This window comes from Phaseolus vulgaris, chromosome 9, assembly GCF_051622355.1.
Source record: "Phaseolus vulgaris cultivar YP4 chromosome 9, ASM5162235v1, whole genome shotgun sequence".
Taxonomy (NCBI): Eukaryota; Viridiplantae; Streptophyta; class Magnoliopsida; order Fabales; family Fabaceae; genus Phaseolus; species Phaseolus vulgaris.
Genome location: NC_143506.1, coordinates 3,962,657 through 3,977,579, shown reverse-complemented (window position 1 = coordinate 3,977,579; position 14,923 = coordinate 3,962,657). Strand labels below are relative to the sequence as shown.

Sequence of the window (14,923 nt, the reverse complement as noted above, 5' to 3'; positions counted from 1 at the left end):
AATGTGTTGATTTTTACAACAATGTAAAATGATTATTATGTTATCAACAACATAATTTTATAATTTTTAATAACAATTATCTTCAAAGTTTTTTTTAATATTAATTTTTATTGTCTAATGTTTCTAATTGATTCGGATACTTTAAAAAAGTTTATATATGGATACAAATTATTTTTTATAATTATTATTTTAAAATAAAATTTGTGTTTATTTTTATTGATTAGCAATATAATTTTTGTATATATATATATTAATAATGGCAATTAAATTAAATTCTCAAAAATAAAAATAATTAGGAATTATTGGTATAAAATTAAAGTATAATATAATAAAAATATTTTAAATATATATTTTATGAAATAACTGTTATATCCAAAACATATAATTTAGTTGACATGTTGAGTTTTGAATTTTTGAAAAACACAACAAAAATACTTTAAATATGAATAATTTTCAAACCAAATATTAATCTCAGAACCTATTTTGTGAAAAATACTTAAAATTCCTTAAAAAATAAAAAGGTTCGAATTACAATAATTTTTAAAAATAATCACAGAAAAAATCATAGTTGTTATTATTATCATTAGTATTAGTAGTATGGGTATTATCATTATTATTAATTAATTTAATCAGCAATCAAATAGAGAAAATGGTTTTAACTGTATCACTCTAATGGGCTTTGCTCCCAACGGGGTTTATATAAGTAGTTTTTGGTCCCTTACGTACTTTTGTTTGCTAAACCCCCCTGCGGCTTATTTGCTCAGGAAATAGGGTTTTGGTTGCAACTGGGATCGATAAGAGGACGCAGTGGTGAAAGAGACCGGTGCGTGCGACCACAATGGGAGGGTCCAGAGTTCAAGTCAATAAGCCTCATAAGTCCCGTTTCTCTTCCAAGTCTTCTCGCAATCTTCATAAAACCTCTGTCAAGGGTTTGTATTTCATATCTACGCCGTTCATTTGTTTTCTCTTTTGCTTTGCCTCTTTCTTATTGTTTGATTTTTCGGTTGGGTTCTTCAGACAGACTTGCAATCGCAAAAGCAGAGCGCAATGTTGGCAAAGGAGCGCGTACAGCTCGAATTCAGAGAAGTAAAACGGTATTTGTCACTGTTTCTTTGTTCCTACTGTCCCTTGTGCGTTTCGTTTTCGTTTTCAGAGTAGCTGATTAGGAAATTTACAGTTACGTGATCAGAAAAGGGCTGCAGTCTTGAAAGAGAAAAGAGAACTGAGTGGGTCGAGAAGTCCTCCTCGAGTCATAGTGAGTTAATCATGGCTTTTTTTGTTGAACTGAATCAGACTTTTGTTTTTTTGGATTCTAATTTTGTTTATCTTTTGTTCCTCGCAGGTTCTCTTTGCCCTCTGTGCTTCTGTGGATTTAGAATCACTTGCTGATGATCTCTTGTCATTATTATCTAAAGATACTTGCGTAGTGCTGCCAGGAACCGTTGCTTCTTCTGAATATAAGACAAGAATAACGGTATATTAGATTGCTGCATTTTTCCTTCTGAGCACAGGACAAGAATTAATTAATATGTTTACGGATGTTTATACAGAGTAACGATAGGTTTACACTGGTACAACACATACCATTCTTACAACTGTTGAATTGGCACTATCCGTTACTTTGAATGTTCGTGTTAAATCCTACGAAAACTGAAATACAAGACGAATATAATCCAGTGGTCCTTATTTTCATATACTTCAGTGGTTCTTATATCGGAGTACAATGCTGCTGCTTTGGCATGTGTCATTGCAATCACTGAGTGATGAATTTAATGAAAACTTATATAGATACAACATGGATTGAGTTAACAGTTAAAAAAGAAAACTTCATATTTAACATTGATTTTTTTTTTTCTGATATGCAATTACGAAGATGGACATTTTTTTGATTGTTGTATGTTGTATATAAACCTGCATCAGGTGAATTGGAAAATAAGCACAAAAATTTAAATTTATGCATATATTGAATATATATTTGATGATTCTTTCTGTCTAAAGCCAAAATGATAGGATTTTATAAAATTGACTAAAACTAAATGTTTTACATACATTTCAGGTATTGAAAGCACCACATGGTGATCTATTATCATGCATGGAAATGGCTAAGGTATTATTGTTTGTATGTGCTCTGTTACATGAGTTTAAGTTTAAAAGGTGCTGAAATGTGGTGCTTGATTAGCATTGGACATTTATGTTGTAGGTTGCTGATCTAATGGTTTTTGTGGCCTCGGCAAAGTCTTTGTGTGAAGAAACTGATTCCTACTACATTGACTCATTTGGAAATCAATGCCTTTCTGTATTTAGATCTCTTGGTTTACCAAGCACTGCTGTGTTTATCCGTGTATGTTATAATGGATCCTTTTTTTTTTAACTCGTTAACTAATTCACAAGCTTACTATCATTTCACTGACAATGAGTTTAAGATATTTATTATGAAAATTCATTTTATGCATTCAGGATTTACCTTCTGATCTTAAACAAAGGAATGAACTGAAGAAGATATGCACATCTAGTCTTGCCTCAGAATTTCCTGAGGATTGTAAATTTTATCCTGCTGATACAAAGGATGAGCTACATAAGGTTATTTCACCCATTGTTAGCTGACAATTCTGATTGTATCTTCTGTACTTTTCATATAAAATGTAATCCCAGTCCGATAGTCTAAGCGTAAACTTTTCCATTCTTTAATAATGCAGTTCTTGTGGCTCTTTAAAGAGCAAAGGATTAAAGTTCCTCATTGGAGAACTCAACGACCATACCTTTTGGCTCAAAAGGTTTGAATTTATGCTAATTGAACGTCTGTGTTTGTTTCAAGGTTTTGTTCAATTATTCTTGGGAACTTTAAACTTGTGAATATAACATTCCCATGTTTGATACATGATGTTAAAAAAAAATCCTGGGCATAATTTGAATCCAAGGAAATTTCTGTTCATATGTTTTGCTTGTGATTTATTCCTATGATGATGGATGCATATGTTAGTTTCTGATCATAACCTTCGGAGAATTACACCATTATTACATATAGCTGTTGTAGTTGTAGAGCCCATGGCCTTAAAACCCCACGCTAGAATTCCATTGTGGGTCTCGAGTCCCATACTGCAATTAGATCTCAACATCCCTCCACACTGCACATTCTTCTGCCCACTAGGGCTGGCAGTGCAATAGCTCATTTTGTGTTAACATCACCAGCTTGCCTCATATTTGAAGTCGAGAGACATGTGGATGACATCATTTGGAGAATCTCAACACAAAATAGGTTAGGATTGTGGATAGTTGAATGATGAAAGGGAAGCTTATGGCTCACAATGGGTGTGTTGTGTGTGATTTTCTTCAGCACATGTGAGTGAAATTAAATTCCCACATTGAGTAGGTACTTATTGAGTGTAAGATGCTGCTTTTGTTATAAATAAATAGTACATTGTGAGGTATTATTTATTGGTTGCCACTAGTTTTATCGGTTGCCAATTTAGGTGGTTAATTTATCGTACTGTTTTATGGTTACATTCTATTGAGCATCAGTTTCTGCTCCAACTAATTGAACTAGCCAGTCTGACCCTGTTTTGATAACTACGTTCCTAAGAATATCATTCCATAAAATGTAGCCATTTGCCCAAGCCAAATACCTACCGAGATTAATGATGTAGTTTGATCATGTTTGCAATTTTGTGGCATTAAACAAACCTGAAGGTTGTATTTTATAGACAGTAAGTTAATGAGAAATTTCTAGTCAATTTTTTTTCTTGAGCCCTTGTGTAATTTGATCTAGATGTTGATTGGTGCTATTGATTTGCATACTTTTTTTATTGACATTATCATGGTTCCACCCTAAATTATAGGTTGGTGCAGTATACGAGGGCAACTCTGAAAAATGCACCCTGTTTCTCACTGGTTACCTTCGTTCTCGTAGCCTCTCAGTCAATCAACTGGTAATGGTCAAGTTTGCGGTTTTGGTATTGTAGTTGCATTGATTTTTTAGTTGTCTTACACTTTTTTGCCAGGTTCATGTTTCAGGTGCAGGAGATTTCCAATTGTCTAAAATTGAACTATTAAAAGATCCTTGTCCTTTGAACTCAAGGAAAAATCAGGATCTAATGGATGCAGATGAAATGCATGATACAGAGGTATATACTTTGGCAGTTTTACACTATTTTATAAATAAACCCAGAGCAGTCTTGGAGTTGATAAAGGAATAGGAGTTAGGTTTTGTGATTGAATTGGAATTTACACACATGCACCATATCCTAAGTCAGTAGATTAGAGGTCAATGCTTTACAAAATGTCAAAAAAATATAATTCCATATCCTAAGTCAGTAGATTTAGAGGTCAATGCTTTGTCCATAAACATGATTCACAATAGAACATAATAGCATTGTGTGATCCACCATGAATCCCTCCTAGTGGCAAAAGGCTTGGCTGTTTAGTTTGTACTGCTACATTAAGCTACTGTTTTCCCATATGCGAGATAAACCAAACACGCTAAATCATATAAATATAAATTAATGTTGAATTTTGATTATGTTTCTAACGGTCTGTGTATATATATATATATATATATATATATATATATATATATATATATATATATATATATATATATATATATGATAGTCCCACATCTAGTAAGCAAAAGGGATTTTGTAAATTTGTTTACCTTTGATTGATATTCAGTACTCAAAGTATACAGTGTTGGTCAATGATAAATAAGCACATCTCTCCCCTTCTTTTGAATTGACTTATATATTTTAATACGTGCTGCTTAGGAAGCATTAGGACATTGTCATCTTTGAATTTATTAACCCTTTAATTAACCATTTATTTATTTGTATTTACCTTTTTTCCTGCCTTTTCCCCTCTAATATTTCAGGTCATTGGTTCTCTTGTGCCTGATCCTCTTAACCATGAAGCTTTAATTATCGAGAATATACCTGATCCTCTTGCTGGAGAACAGGTAGATAATGAAATATCGCCTCTTTAATTGTTCATTTGTTTCTTGAGCTTCTGTATGCTTCAGTCTTTCCTTAGCACCTTCTATTTAAATGTTAGTGTTTTTTTTATCCTTAATCGCTTTCAAGTACCATTTCTTAGCCAAGACAGTCCTCTGTGTCCAAGTTTTTTTATAATTGGGTTCATTATTTGAACATTTCATGTTAATTTATTTCTTTTAATTATTGGGTATGCCATCATTCCTTGTTACCAGACATGGCCAACTGAGGCTGAAATTGCTAAGGCTGATGAAGATCAAAAGAAAAAGAAGACAAGGAAGAGGAGTCTTCCTCGGGGCACTTCAGAGTATCAGGTCTGAAATTTTCTTTTCCATCTATTTTTTATTTTTTGTTGTTTCTCTTCATATTTTTTGGGGGCTTATGAAATATTTGGTTAAAAGAATAGAAATGATAGATATCTGGCTTTTATTTTGATGTTCAATTTTTTAGGCTGCATGGATCGTTGATGATTCTGAAGAGTCAGATTGTGATGATGAAGATGATGAGGGTATGGTGTTAGATGAAGGGGAAGATGGATTTCCTGGTCAAGAGGAAAATAAGTATTCAGAATTTGATGGTGATGATGCATCTCTTAGATTTGGAGATTCTGAGGAAGAAACTGACAATGATTCAGTGATGATGGTGAGCTTGTATAAAACATACATTAGTTAAATGTGGTCCTCATTGGACAGTCTCTGGTCCTCCTCCCCCCAATGATGTGGATGGATTCTAATCTATATCACCAATGCATGATTGTTTTTCTGTTACATTACAGGAAGTAGATAACTTAACCAGGGAAAAGATACAAGATGAACTCAAGGAACTTAAAGAAGCACATGCAGCAGATGAAGGTGCGTTTTTTTCCTTTTTCTATTCTTATTAATATTCAATTGTCACATTTGCTTCTTTTAGAGACCATGAATTTTTGGTATGGCCTGCATCTAAAGTTTATCTAAATTAGGTTGTGTAATTCCTACGAATTTTATTTCATTGAGAAATTTGCTAGAGATGTCAGAATATGGATAATTTGGAGTTGTATTACTGATATTATGATACTATTTCTAGTTGTGTTGCTTTTAATTTGTTTGTTTTCTTGTTCCAGAGTTTCCGGATGAAGTGGATACACCAGTGGATGTTCCTGCTAGGAAGCGGTTTGCAAAATACAGGGGACTCAAGTCCTTTAGGACTTCTTCATGGGATCCTAAAGTATGTGTCTTTTGGAGATCCTTTATAGTAAGTCATTGTCTCTAACCTCCCAAAATAAATTCTGACATTTCTAATTTTATCAGGAGTCTCTACCCCAAGATTATGCCAAAATTTTTGAATTCGATAATTTTAAAAGAACACAAAAACATGCTCTTGCAAAAGCTCTAGAATTGGATCAAGAAAATTGCGAGCACTGTATTCCAGTTGGCTCATATGCTAGGCTGCAAATCAAGGAAGTGCCCAGTGCTGTTGCTTCAAAGTTATGTTTACTTTCAAAGAGAATGCCAGTTACAGCATGTGGCCTGTTGAAACACGAGTCCAAAGTATCTGTCCTTCATTTCAGGTGTTTTTTCACTTTATCATTTTACTATTTTCAATGTCTGTTTGTTTAAGTGGCCTTATTACAAGTTGTGGTCGATTCTGAGCATTCAAAAGATTTCATGAACTGAAGTGACTTTTGCTGTGTAGTGTGAAGAAACATGAAACATATGATGCACCCATTAAATCCAAGGAAGAGTTAATTTTTCATGTTGGTTTTAGGCAATTTGTTGGCAGGTATGGTCTTCAATTTGAAGGACTTTTTGGTATATGTAGTAGATCTCTTCAGGCTAAAATATTTTGGAAATTGCAACTTTTTTGCAGGCCAGTTTTTTCTAGTGAGTTCATTAATACTGACAAGAACAAGATGGAGAGGTTTCTCCATGCTGGGCGTTTTTCAGTGGCTTCAATATATGCACCAATTTCTTTAACTCCTCTTCCTTCAATAATCCTAAAGATATCTGGAGAGAATGCTGCACCTGTAGTGGCTGCTGTTGGCTCGCTGAAAACTGTTGATACAGATAGGATAATTCTTAAACGAGTTATTTTGACAGGGTATGGATATATATTTTTGTCTAGACCCACCTTACGAAAACCTTGCATGTTGCCTATATTTTTTTATTGTTTTTTTTACATCTTTGCAATTTCGATTCTGATTAAGAAATTTCAGGGTTGTATTATGATCGTTTTTGAAAATTGATGATTGAGTTCATGTTTTCTTATTTTATGATTTTAAACATTTTGTGGTGCAGTTACCCCCAAAGAGTGTCGAAACGTAAAGCTTCTGTGAGACACATGTTTTATAATCCAGAGGATGTTAAATGGTTTAAGGTGAAAATAACCCAGCATCTGGATTCTTTAAATTTTAGTTGGACAGTAATGAGGTTTGCTCCCTCAAAATTGGTATCTATTGTTTCCCTGATTAGTTTTTTAATGTGGCTGGTGATTGCAGCCTATTGAGCTTTATACCAAACGTGGCCTCCGAGGGCGAATTAAAGAACCCGTTGGTACCCATGGTAAGTTGGTTATACTAGAAATATTTACCATAAATCTTACTATTAACATTCTGGCTGTTAATATTTGAGGGAGAATACAGATTATATGCTTCCTGGTCAAAGATGTTCCTGTGCATTCCATGATTCTTATAGCGACCCTTTCTTTGGAAAAACTCTTGATAGGATTTTGATATGCCACCAACGTGATTTTATCCTGTCTGGTAAGGAATATTGATGGCATTCTTATCTTGATATTTTGATGCGCAGGAACAATGAAGTGCCTTCTCAACGGGGTTCTTGAACAGCGTGATACTGTATGTATGAATTTATTCAAACGTGCATACCCGAAGTGGCCAACCCATTATTTTCCTCTATCTGAATAATGATGGGACGGCCGTTGAATTCTGTTTCCGCCGGTCAAGGAATTCAGAAGTGTATATTTGATTGGGAATGAAGCTTTGGTTCAGATTTGACTTCCTCGTATGGGGGATGCAGTTTTGTGACAATTTATTTTCCTTTTTCTCCACCGCCAATGAGAGATCAGACATTTGTAATTTTCTTTTGTATTTGCATACAAAAATGCCCAAATTTGTTAATTATTTTACTCTATACTGAATTTCTCCTTCATTTGTGCCCGAAGCGTCCTACACATATTATTGGCATGCTTGTATCTGTTGCTAGATTTTGAATTTTTTTACCAAACTTTTCTTATAAAAGAAATGATTCCAATCACACAACTTATTCACCAAACCTAATGTTCAATTTAAAATACAAATGTTCACCTACTTTTCCCTTGTGTGACAGGAAATCCCCAATTCCCTTGCTTTTTGTACTCTTTGATTAATAAAAATTATGTATAATGATTTGTTTGTATTTGGTGTAAATATAAATATTATTTGAATACCATACCAATACTTCTTTATTTTGATTGAGATATTAATATACCATGCCTTATCGTCGTGTAATGAAAAATGTTATTCTTATTATTGTTATATAAAGTTATTATCTCGTGGTATGAACATGGGTAATGATTTTAGTCTGAGATTCTGTACGTTTTTTTATCTGTGATACTTAAGAACATACTTCTAGTCTTCTGTGATTTATATAACGTTCTATAAAGAAAAATAGATTAGGTGTTTTTGAGGATTACAAAGTACTGCATTTCAAACAGAAACAAAAACACTGATTACATATTTTACAGCAAAAGAACATTTTAATATATATTTATTTGCAATTTAGGTAATACTTTGCATGTAAAAAATAATTACTCCATGTCGTATGCTTAACAATAACATTAGATTTATGTCTCCATATAAATATTCAAATGATATAAAATATCAAATATATACACACAAGCATAAACAATTTTCACCGGCCTTTTTTGATAAATTAAAATAAATATATATTTAAAACTTTAAACAATATAAAAATGGTTAGGCAAAAATATAAGCATGCTATTAATCCAGGTTAAATAGCTGACCGAGCCGATTCTTTCACGTCTTTGAAGACACACTAACCTCTTTAATATTAAAAAATGAAAATGCTGAAAATGAACCAAGATTACTGCTGCCTTTAAAAAGAATCACCAGGGTTCAGACAGTCAAAGAAGTAACATAAAAATGGAGGCATAGCACATCTTGAGGAAACCAACTTTGATATCGTTGTTCGTATAATTGCCAATACAAGTTTCATAGTACCCAGAACAAAAAAGTTTTTCATCAGATATATTAAATAATATATTAGGAGACCAATCATTCAAGGCCGCTGAAAAATGCAGACTTGTCTTTTAGGTCGTGGCCATTAAGCCAATCAACAAAAAAAGTGCAAAATCTGATTAGGCCACTTAGAACTTGCGTACATTAGAACTTGGATGACCTACTTTATTAAAGATTGCTTAAACATTTTCACCTGGCGGCAATTCAGCCAGCTTTGGAGGAGTGCCAAGTACTCTTTCCATGTCAAAACGAACTTCAATATTGCGAATGCTGTACCCAACCACCATCAACCAATAAAGCAGCTTAGCAAGTTCAGCTGCACTAGTCTCGGTCACGCTAGTCTGCAAAATCAGAATTAAACTAAACTCTCCAATGATATTGTTCACTTCCTCATAATACTCACCCGGAGAACATAAATCAATTTGAAAAAATCTAGTTTTTGGTTGCCTCGGTTTATACAAATAAAACCACTACCAATTTACATAGTATCACATGACAAAGTTCAATTATTCAAGTCATAACTCAAAAAGGTAAAACGCCCTTATTTAAAGTAATAAACAATTTATGATCAAGAAAACAAGGATTAGGGAAGCAGCTATCATATGTGCTTTTTTAGCAACTTTCCATCCAAGTAATAATAAGACTTCAATTTTATGGAACCAAACAAAATAGAGTCCATCTTCCATGCTAACACTTAAGACACACCCTAAAAATGAGTTATTCCCACAATTAAAGCGTTCAAATATTAACCCAGATAATGATGGTGAGTTAGGAAAAATGTATGAATTAAACTAAACTATTGTAAAACTAAACTAAACTTCAAAGTGGGTTGAGTGAACTAAATTGAATTGTATAATAATTTAAATGAATTGAACTGAAGTAAATCACGGTTTGAGCGAACTAAACTATATGAATAGTTTGAATTATAGTTTGAATTATCATAGTAGACATCCTATTTTGAAACATATTTTCCAATATTATAAGTTAAAATTCAGTTTAGTTCAAGCAGATTTATTTAAAAGCAATTCAATTTTAATAACCAAATTAATAGAACAACTATGTTTTCTTTTAAGCAATTCAACTCAGTTCCGTATCAATTTGGTTCAGTTTTTTTAACAGACCTAAGTACAGTAAATGTAATTTGAAAATGTTAGACCAGTTTTGGAAGATCACAAGGGAACAAAGTTTAAATTAATGATGAATATAGAAAGAAAACAAAGGAGATCAAAATAATGAATAAGCAAACCTTCATTTGGCTAGGATCTGAAGCAGCCAGCAGACGCTTTATAAATGTATTCATCGCAAACACTACATCCTCACCAGCACTACTAGTTAACTCCTACAAAATGAAATGAAGGGTAATTATGGCAAATAGTTGACATAGAGAAACAGAGAAATACTTATATTGGTTAAGTGGAATAATCTGACGGGAGTGTCAACAGAAACAGAAGTAAATATCACAATCTACCTATGCAAGTAAATCTACAACAGTGGAGGTGGGTTTATCATTCTCATGATTATATCAACATCAAACCAATACCTAGTTCTGAAAAAAATGCAATACCAGACTTGCCATACTGATTCGACAATAGTAAATCATATAAATCTAAATAAAAGCTACAGTAGTTACAGTACAGATCAATTTGTGAAAACTTATACTAAGCAAACAGCAAAAAACAGCTGGATGAAGGAAAATATATTGACCAATGAAAAGTTGAGTCAACCTTCAAATTTCGAGGCTCAAGAGATTTTAGGTATTCTAACAGTTCATTTTGTGCATTGCTAGATTGTCTTCCAACTTGTCGATTCAGCTCCTCAATCTCCGCTTCGAGTAATTCAATGTACTTTTTAGCATCTACTTTCTCAGGCCCAGAAACATTATTCCACCGAATAACTTCACCTGAAACATTTTTTTGTGTGCCAGGTGCATAATCTGGCACATCCTGCAACATTTTAAGAGCATAAATTACAGAAATTACAAACTAAGTTATTATTTGAATTTGTTTGGTGCAATACTAATGTGGTGCCTAAAGGAAACACTATGGTCATTTAGTAATCAAAGCAACTAACGCTTTCACACAAGCCAAGAATTTAGTCATGGTTTTTCCTTCAAGAATTGTATTATGTAATTCAGTGTGCAGTTGATTTGCGCTAGCTTGCATATGTGCATCAAAATGTTAATGCAGTTTCTCCCAAAGTTCCCAAGAAAGAACACAACCAATGATTTGTGTGAGCATACTACTTGTTAAAGTGGATTGAAGTCACAAGACGAGTAACTGATCGTCTTGTTCCCATGCAAGATATGAAGGATAAACAGATCCAGATTCTTGATCTTCATGATAAACAAAACACAAGGGTAGTTGAGGATTAACCAAAAATGAATGAAGACATGACCTTTAATGACAAGTTCAATTTGTTGCCTCCAAAGCAGAAAATTATATTAATTGAGTTTCTCTATAATGGACTGAGAAGGGGTGAGTGGTGACACTATCCGGTGGAGACGGGTTTATTTGCAGAGGGGACGGTGATGGATGTGAAGAATCCATTGTGACCAAAGAACCAAGATCTAATGCTCTTGATACCCAATAACAAGCTTTTAGTCCACACTAGATTAAATTAAAGAAAGTCCTTTGCAATTTTTTTTTCTCTAAGCTGAACTGGAGTATAAATAGGAAAGCTAATAAGGATAGGAAATTACTTGACCAAAAGTCCAAATAAATAAATCTTCTGTCCACCAAATAGAGTATAATACATCCTTCCAATTATCCAAACACTTAAATATCTTTTGAATCACAGACAGAATGCTAAAAAAGAGAAGAAAGAGACATAGTGTCACCTTTTTATCTTGCACGTCTGGCAGGGCAACAACTTGTTCCAAACTTTCTTGCAACTCCAAACGGTATTGTGCATTCCTGAACATGTATCCAGTCATTATGACACTGTACATGAGCTGTGCAAGGTTTTCAGCTACCTAATAAATAGCCAAATGATTCCACTGAGACACGTAAGATGCAAGCGACAAAATAAAATAAAAAAGGAAGAACTGCAATTCAATCCAGCAGCATGGCTCAACAGTGCTTTGCAATTGGACTATTTTGTGCTTAAAACATGTTTCTTCTTCCAACGCCAGAATATTTTCAAATTAATTCAGACAAATTACTTTGCGGGAAGAATTTATAAAACGCTCTGAAATTGGGGCTAACAATACAAATAATAAATATTAATAATTAATAAACAAGGGAAATAAAAATGGCAGCAATGGTGAAATAAGTATACTTTTAAATTGCTTTACAAAATTTCAAAAATAAATATGACTACATTAATAAAGGGGGATAGTCATTGCAAATACAAAATTCAGGGACAAGTAAACCAAACAAAGCAAGGTCTCCCACTCTATACAAACGTTTCATCAAAGAAACCTACAAGTTGACTATCCAGCCAAATACAACCATCGCAGCTTGCAAAATTGCTCATTAAAAATGATAGATAAAGTTAAGCAAGAGGAGAAAAAGAAACTCATTGCATCTTACAGTGGTAATTGTTACAGCAAAAAATTGAGGGGGCAGTGTTCCGATCATATTTGTCACTGTTTGGCGCATTGCATCCACAACCTAATCACCAACAGAAGTTTCATTCTCATTAAGAGGGTATGGCGAGAGAGAAAAAAACAGTCATTTTACAGCCATGTTCATAGCAAGACAACACTATACCTGTTGAGGCGCTCTTTTCACAAACAATTCCATAAATTCTGGCTGCACGTTCTTAACATATTCCAGCAAAATTTCTCTCCTGTCCTTTGACTGGTGAATGCAAAACATTAAATCAATACTCGGATAACTTATCACACAAAAGTAGTTACTTATTTACAGAAAAAAAAGTTGACAACAGATCCTATTTTAATTTCATATCCATCAAAATAACCACTTGGGCTAGGGCACATAATGCTGAAGAAACTGAAGATTCCATGGGAGAGTTTAAAAGATTAGATATATTCATTCAATGATACAGGATCACACTAACCTATTGTAAGAGGTTTTCATTCATAATTCATAAATTACTTTTTCTATAAAAATAATAAAATATACCCTAGCACTTTTATTAATTAAAAAAGAAGTAAGAAGAAGAACATGAAGAATAAGGAGAAGCAGTACCAAAGTGCCATTAGGGGGTTTGGGGTCGCCAGCACTGGCCGGGTTAGAAGCGTCATTGTTGGAGGAATCATACGCTTCAACTTTCAGACCAAACCTTCCTCTGTGCTTTAAATTTCTGGGAAAGCTAATTGATGAGAGAGAACGAGATGAGAAGGAGGCGAGAGAAATTGAAGAGGAGGAAGTAGAACTTGAAAAGGAATAAGAAGAAGAAGAAGAAGAAGAAATAAATTGAGGTACGAAGAAGGGTTTCACTGTGAAGGAATACATGACTAATTATTAAATAATTTGTTTTTGGTATCACAGAGAGAGCAAGGTTTCAGAGTAGGCCTTGCAACTGTGGAGTGCCATTTTTCTGCTTCCTCATTCCCAGGGATGAGGTTCACACGTGACTTTGCACCTGCCACGTACCAATACCTGTACTGTAATACTATTTTAATTTACTTTAATTAACCAATTAACTAAAACTAATGACACTTCTTTTATCAGCTTAATATCAATATTTTTAATTATATTACTTTTGTTCAGAATTAATTTGATTAAAACAATGTCCACGTTCAATTTAATTTGATCAAACCAAGATTTTTTGTTAACACATGGGGAATATAAGAAATAACACTAATACAATTTCCTTCGACATAAACACTAAAATTTATTAAAAAAAACGCTTTAGAACGCGATTACAATGATAAAATTATTTATTTAAAATAGAATCTTAATTCTTTATTTAAACATTTCTATTGCAAAACAAATTACTTTCCATTGCAAGTTGATAACCTTAGTATTTACTTTTATGAATTGAAATAAACTTACGACCTTAAGTTATTAAAATAAAAATATATTTTTCTATTTTAAAAATTATTATAACAAATCTTATAAAACTCTTATATTAAAGTACACGATAAAAAGAATTTAAAAATTTGTCTAAAACCTATAAAAGTTTAAGACATAGTAAAATCATCTTTACAATGAAAATAGCCTCACATTATATTTAAAAATCTTTATTTTAATATTTAATAACCATCCTTTTGTCAATATAATAACTATTTTTATTAGTAATCGGGTTTAAATAAAAAACAACGTAACTGTTAGTTAACATTTGGGCTAAGCTAATATGTACATGTGTTTAAAATGTTATTGTATTTATTAGTTTGTTTTTTTTCTTCATAATAATAAAAACTAATCTATTTGTTATTTAGTTTTTAATGAGATTAAAGGAAATAAACAAGACTACATAAAAGTTAGGGACTACTACCAAACAAAAGCAAATATCATAGGATACTAAAGAGTTTAATAATGATATTAGACAAGCCTTTCAAAGAGAAAATGTAAGATACAGAAAATATATAGTTTAATATTAGAGGAATTTCCTTCTTACGAGATATAACTTTAAGACATTATATTATTAAGTTTATTGTTGAACACAACTCTTAATTACTATGCAACGAAGTAGTAAAAGGATGTAAATGTTAAAAATTGAAATCTAAGTTTCAAGTTTCACCTTCAATATGAGAATTATATGTATATATACAATTTTTTGAGTTTGAAAATAATATTTT

The 14,923-nt window shown here is 32.7% G+C and overlaps 2 protein-coding genes across 2 annotated transcripts; one reads left to right on the top strand and one right to left on the bottom strand.

Moving 5' to 3' along the window:
* Positions 1 to 688: 688 nt before the first annotated feature.
* LOC137820609 (pre-rRNA-processing TSR1-like protein) lies at positions 689 to 8,128 on the top strand. Its single transcript, XM_068624773.2, has 21 exons — positions 689 to 929; positions 1,018 to 1,094; positions 1,178 to 1,255; positions 1,343 to 1,474; positions 2,057 to 2,107; positions 2,201 to 2,341; positions 2,458 to 2,580; positions 2,697 to 2,774; positions 3,837 to 3,926; positions 3,999 to 4,121; positions 4,865 to 4,948; positions 5,198 to 5,296; positions 5,433 to 5,624; positions 5,758 to 5,833; positions 6,085 to 6,188; positions 6,272 to 6,531; positions 6,657 to 6,743; positions 6,831 to 7,061; positions 7,259 to 7,337; positions 7,459 to 7,522; positions 7,769 to 8,128. Exons 1-21 carry the CDS (start codon positions 839 to 841, stop codon positions 7,882 to 7,884), a joined length of 2,376 nt encoding a protein of 791 aa, XP_068480874.1. The 5' UTR covers positions 689 to 838; the 3' UTR covers positions 7,885 to 8,128.
* A 1,010-nt stretch (positions 8,129 to 9,138) lies between these two features.
* LOC137822023 (uncharacterized) lies at positions 9,139 to 13,793 on the bottom strand. The gene is made up of 7 exons (XM_068626903.2): positions 13,368 to 13,793; positions 12,927 to 13,016; positions 12,747 to 12,827; positions 12,053 to 12,187; positions 10,941 to 11,159; positions 10,463 to 10,555; positions 9,139 to 9,557 (listed from the first exon to the last, which is right to left on the bottom strand). The coding sequence occupies exons 1-7, from the start codon at positions 13,632 to 13,634 to the stop codon at positions 9,396 to 9,398; spliced, it is 1,047 nt and encodes a 348-aa protein (XP_068483004.1). The 5' UTR covers positions 13,635 to 13,793; the 3' UTR covers positions 9,139 to 9,395.
* Between the last annotated feature and the right edge of the window lie 1,130 nt (positions 13,794 to 14,923).

Bases quoted from the DNA above. Each gene is read 5' to 3' on its own strand.
- LOC137820609 (XM_068624773.2), top strand. From the start codon at position 839: ATGGGAGGGTCCAGAGTTCAAGTCAATAAGCCTCATAAGTCCCGTTTC. The intron at 1,256-1,342 runs GTGAGTTAATCA...TGTTCCTCGCAG, and splicing joins GAAGTCCTCCTCGAGTCATA to GTTCTCTTTGCCCTCTGTGC. The intron at 6,744-6,830 runs GTATGGTCTTCA...ACTTTTTTGCAG, and splicing joins TTTAGGCAATTTGTTGGCAG to GCCAGTTTTTTCTAGTGAGT.
- LOC137822023 (XM_068626903.2), bottom strand. From the start codon at position 13,634: ATGTATTCCTTCACAGTGAAACCCTTCTTCGTACCTCAATTTATTTCT. The intron at 12,828-12,926 runs GTATAGTGTTGT...GTTGGTGATTAG, and splicing joins TGAAAAGAGCGCCTCAACAG to GTTGTGGATGCAATGCGCCA. The intron at 10,556-10,940 runs GTTGACTCAACT...TTCATTTTGTAG, and splicing joins TTGAGCCTCGAAATTTGAAG to GAGTTAACTAGTAGTGCTGG.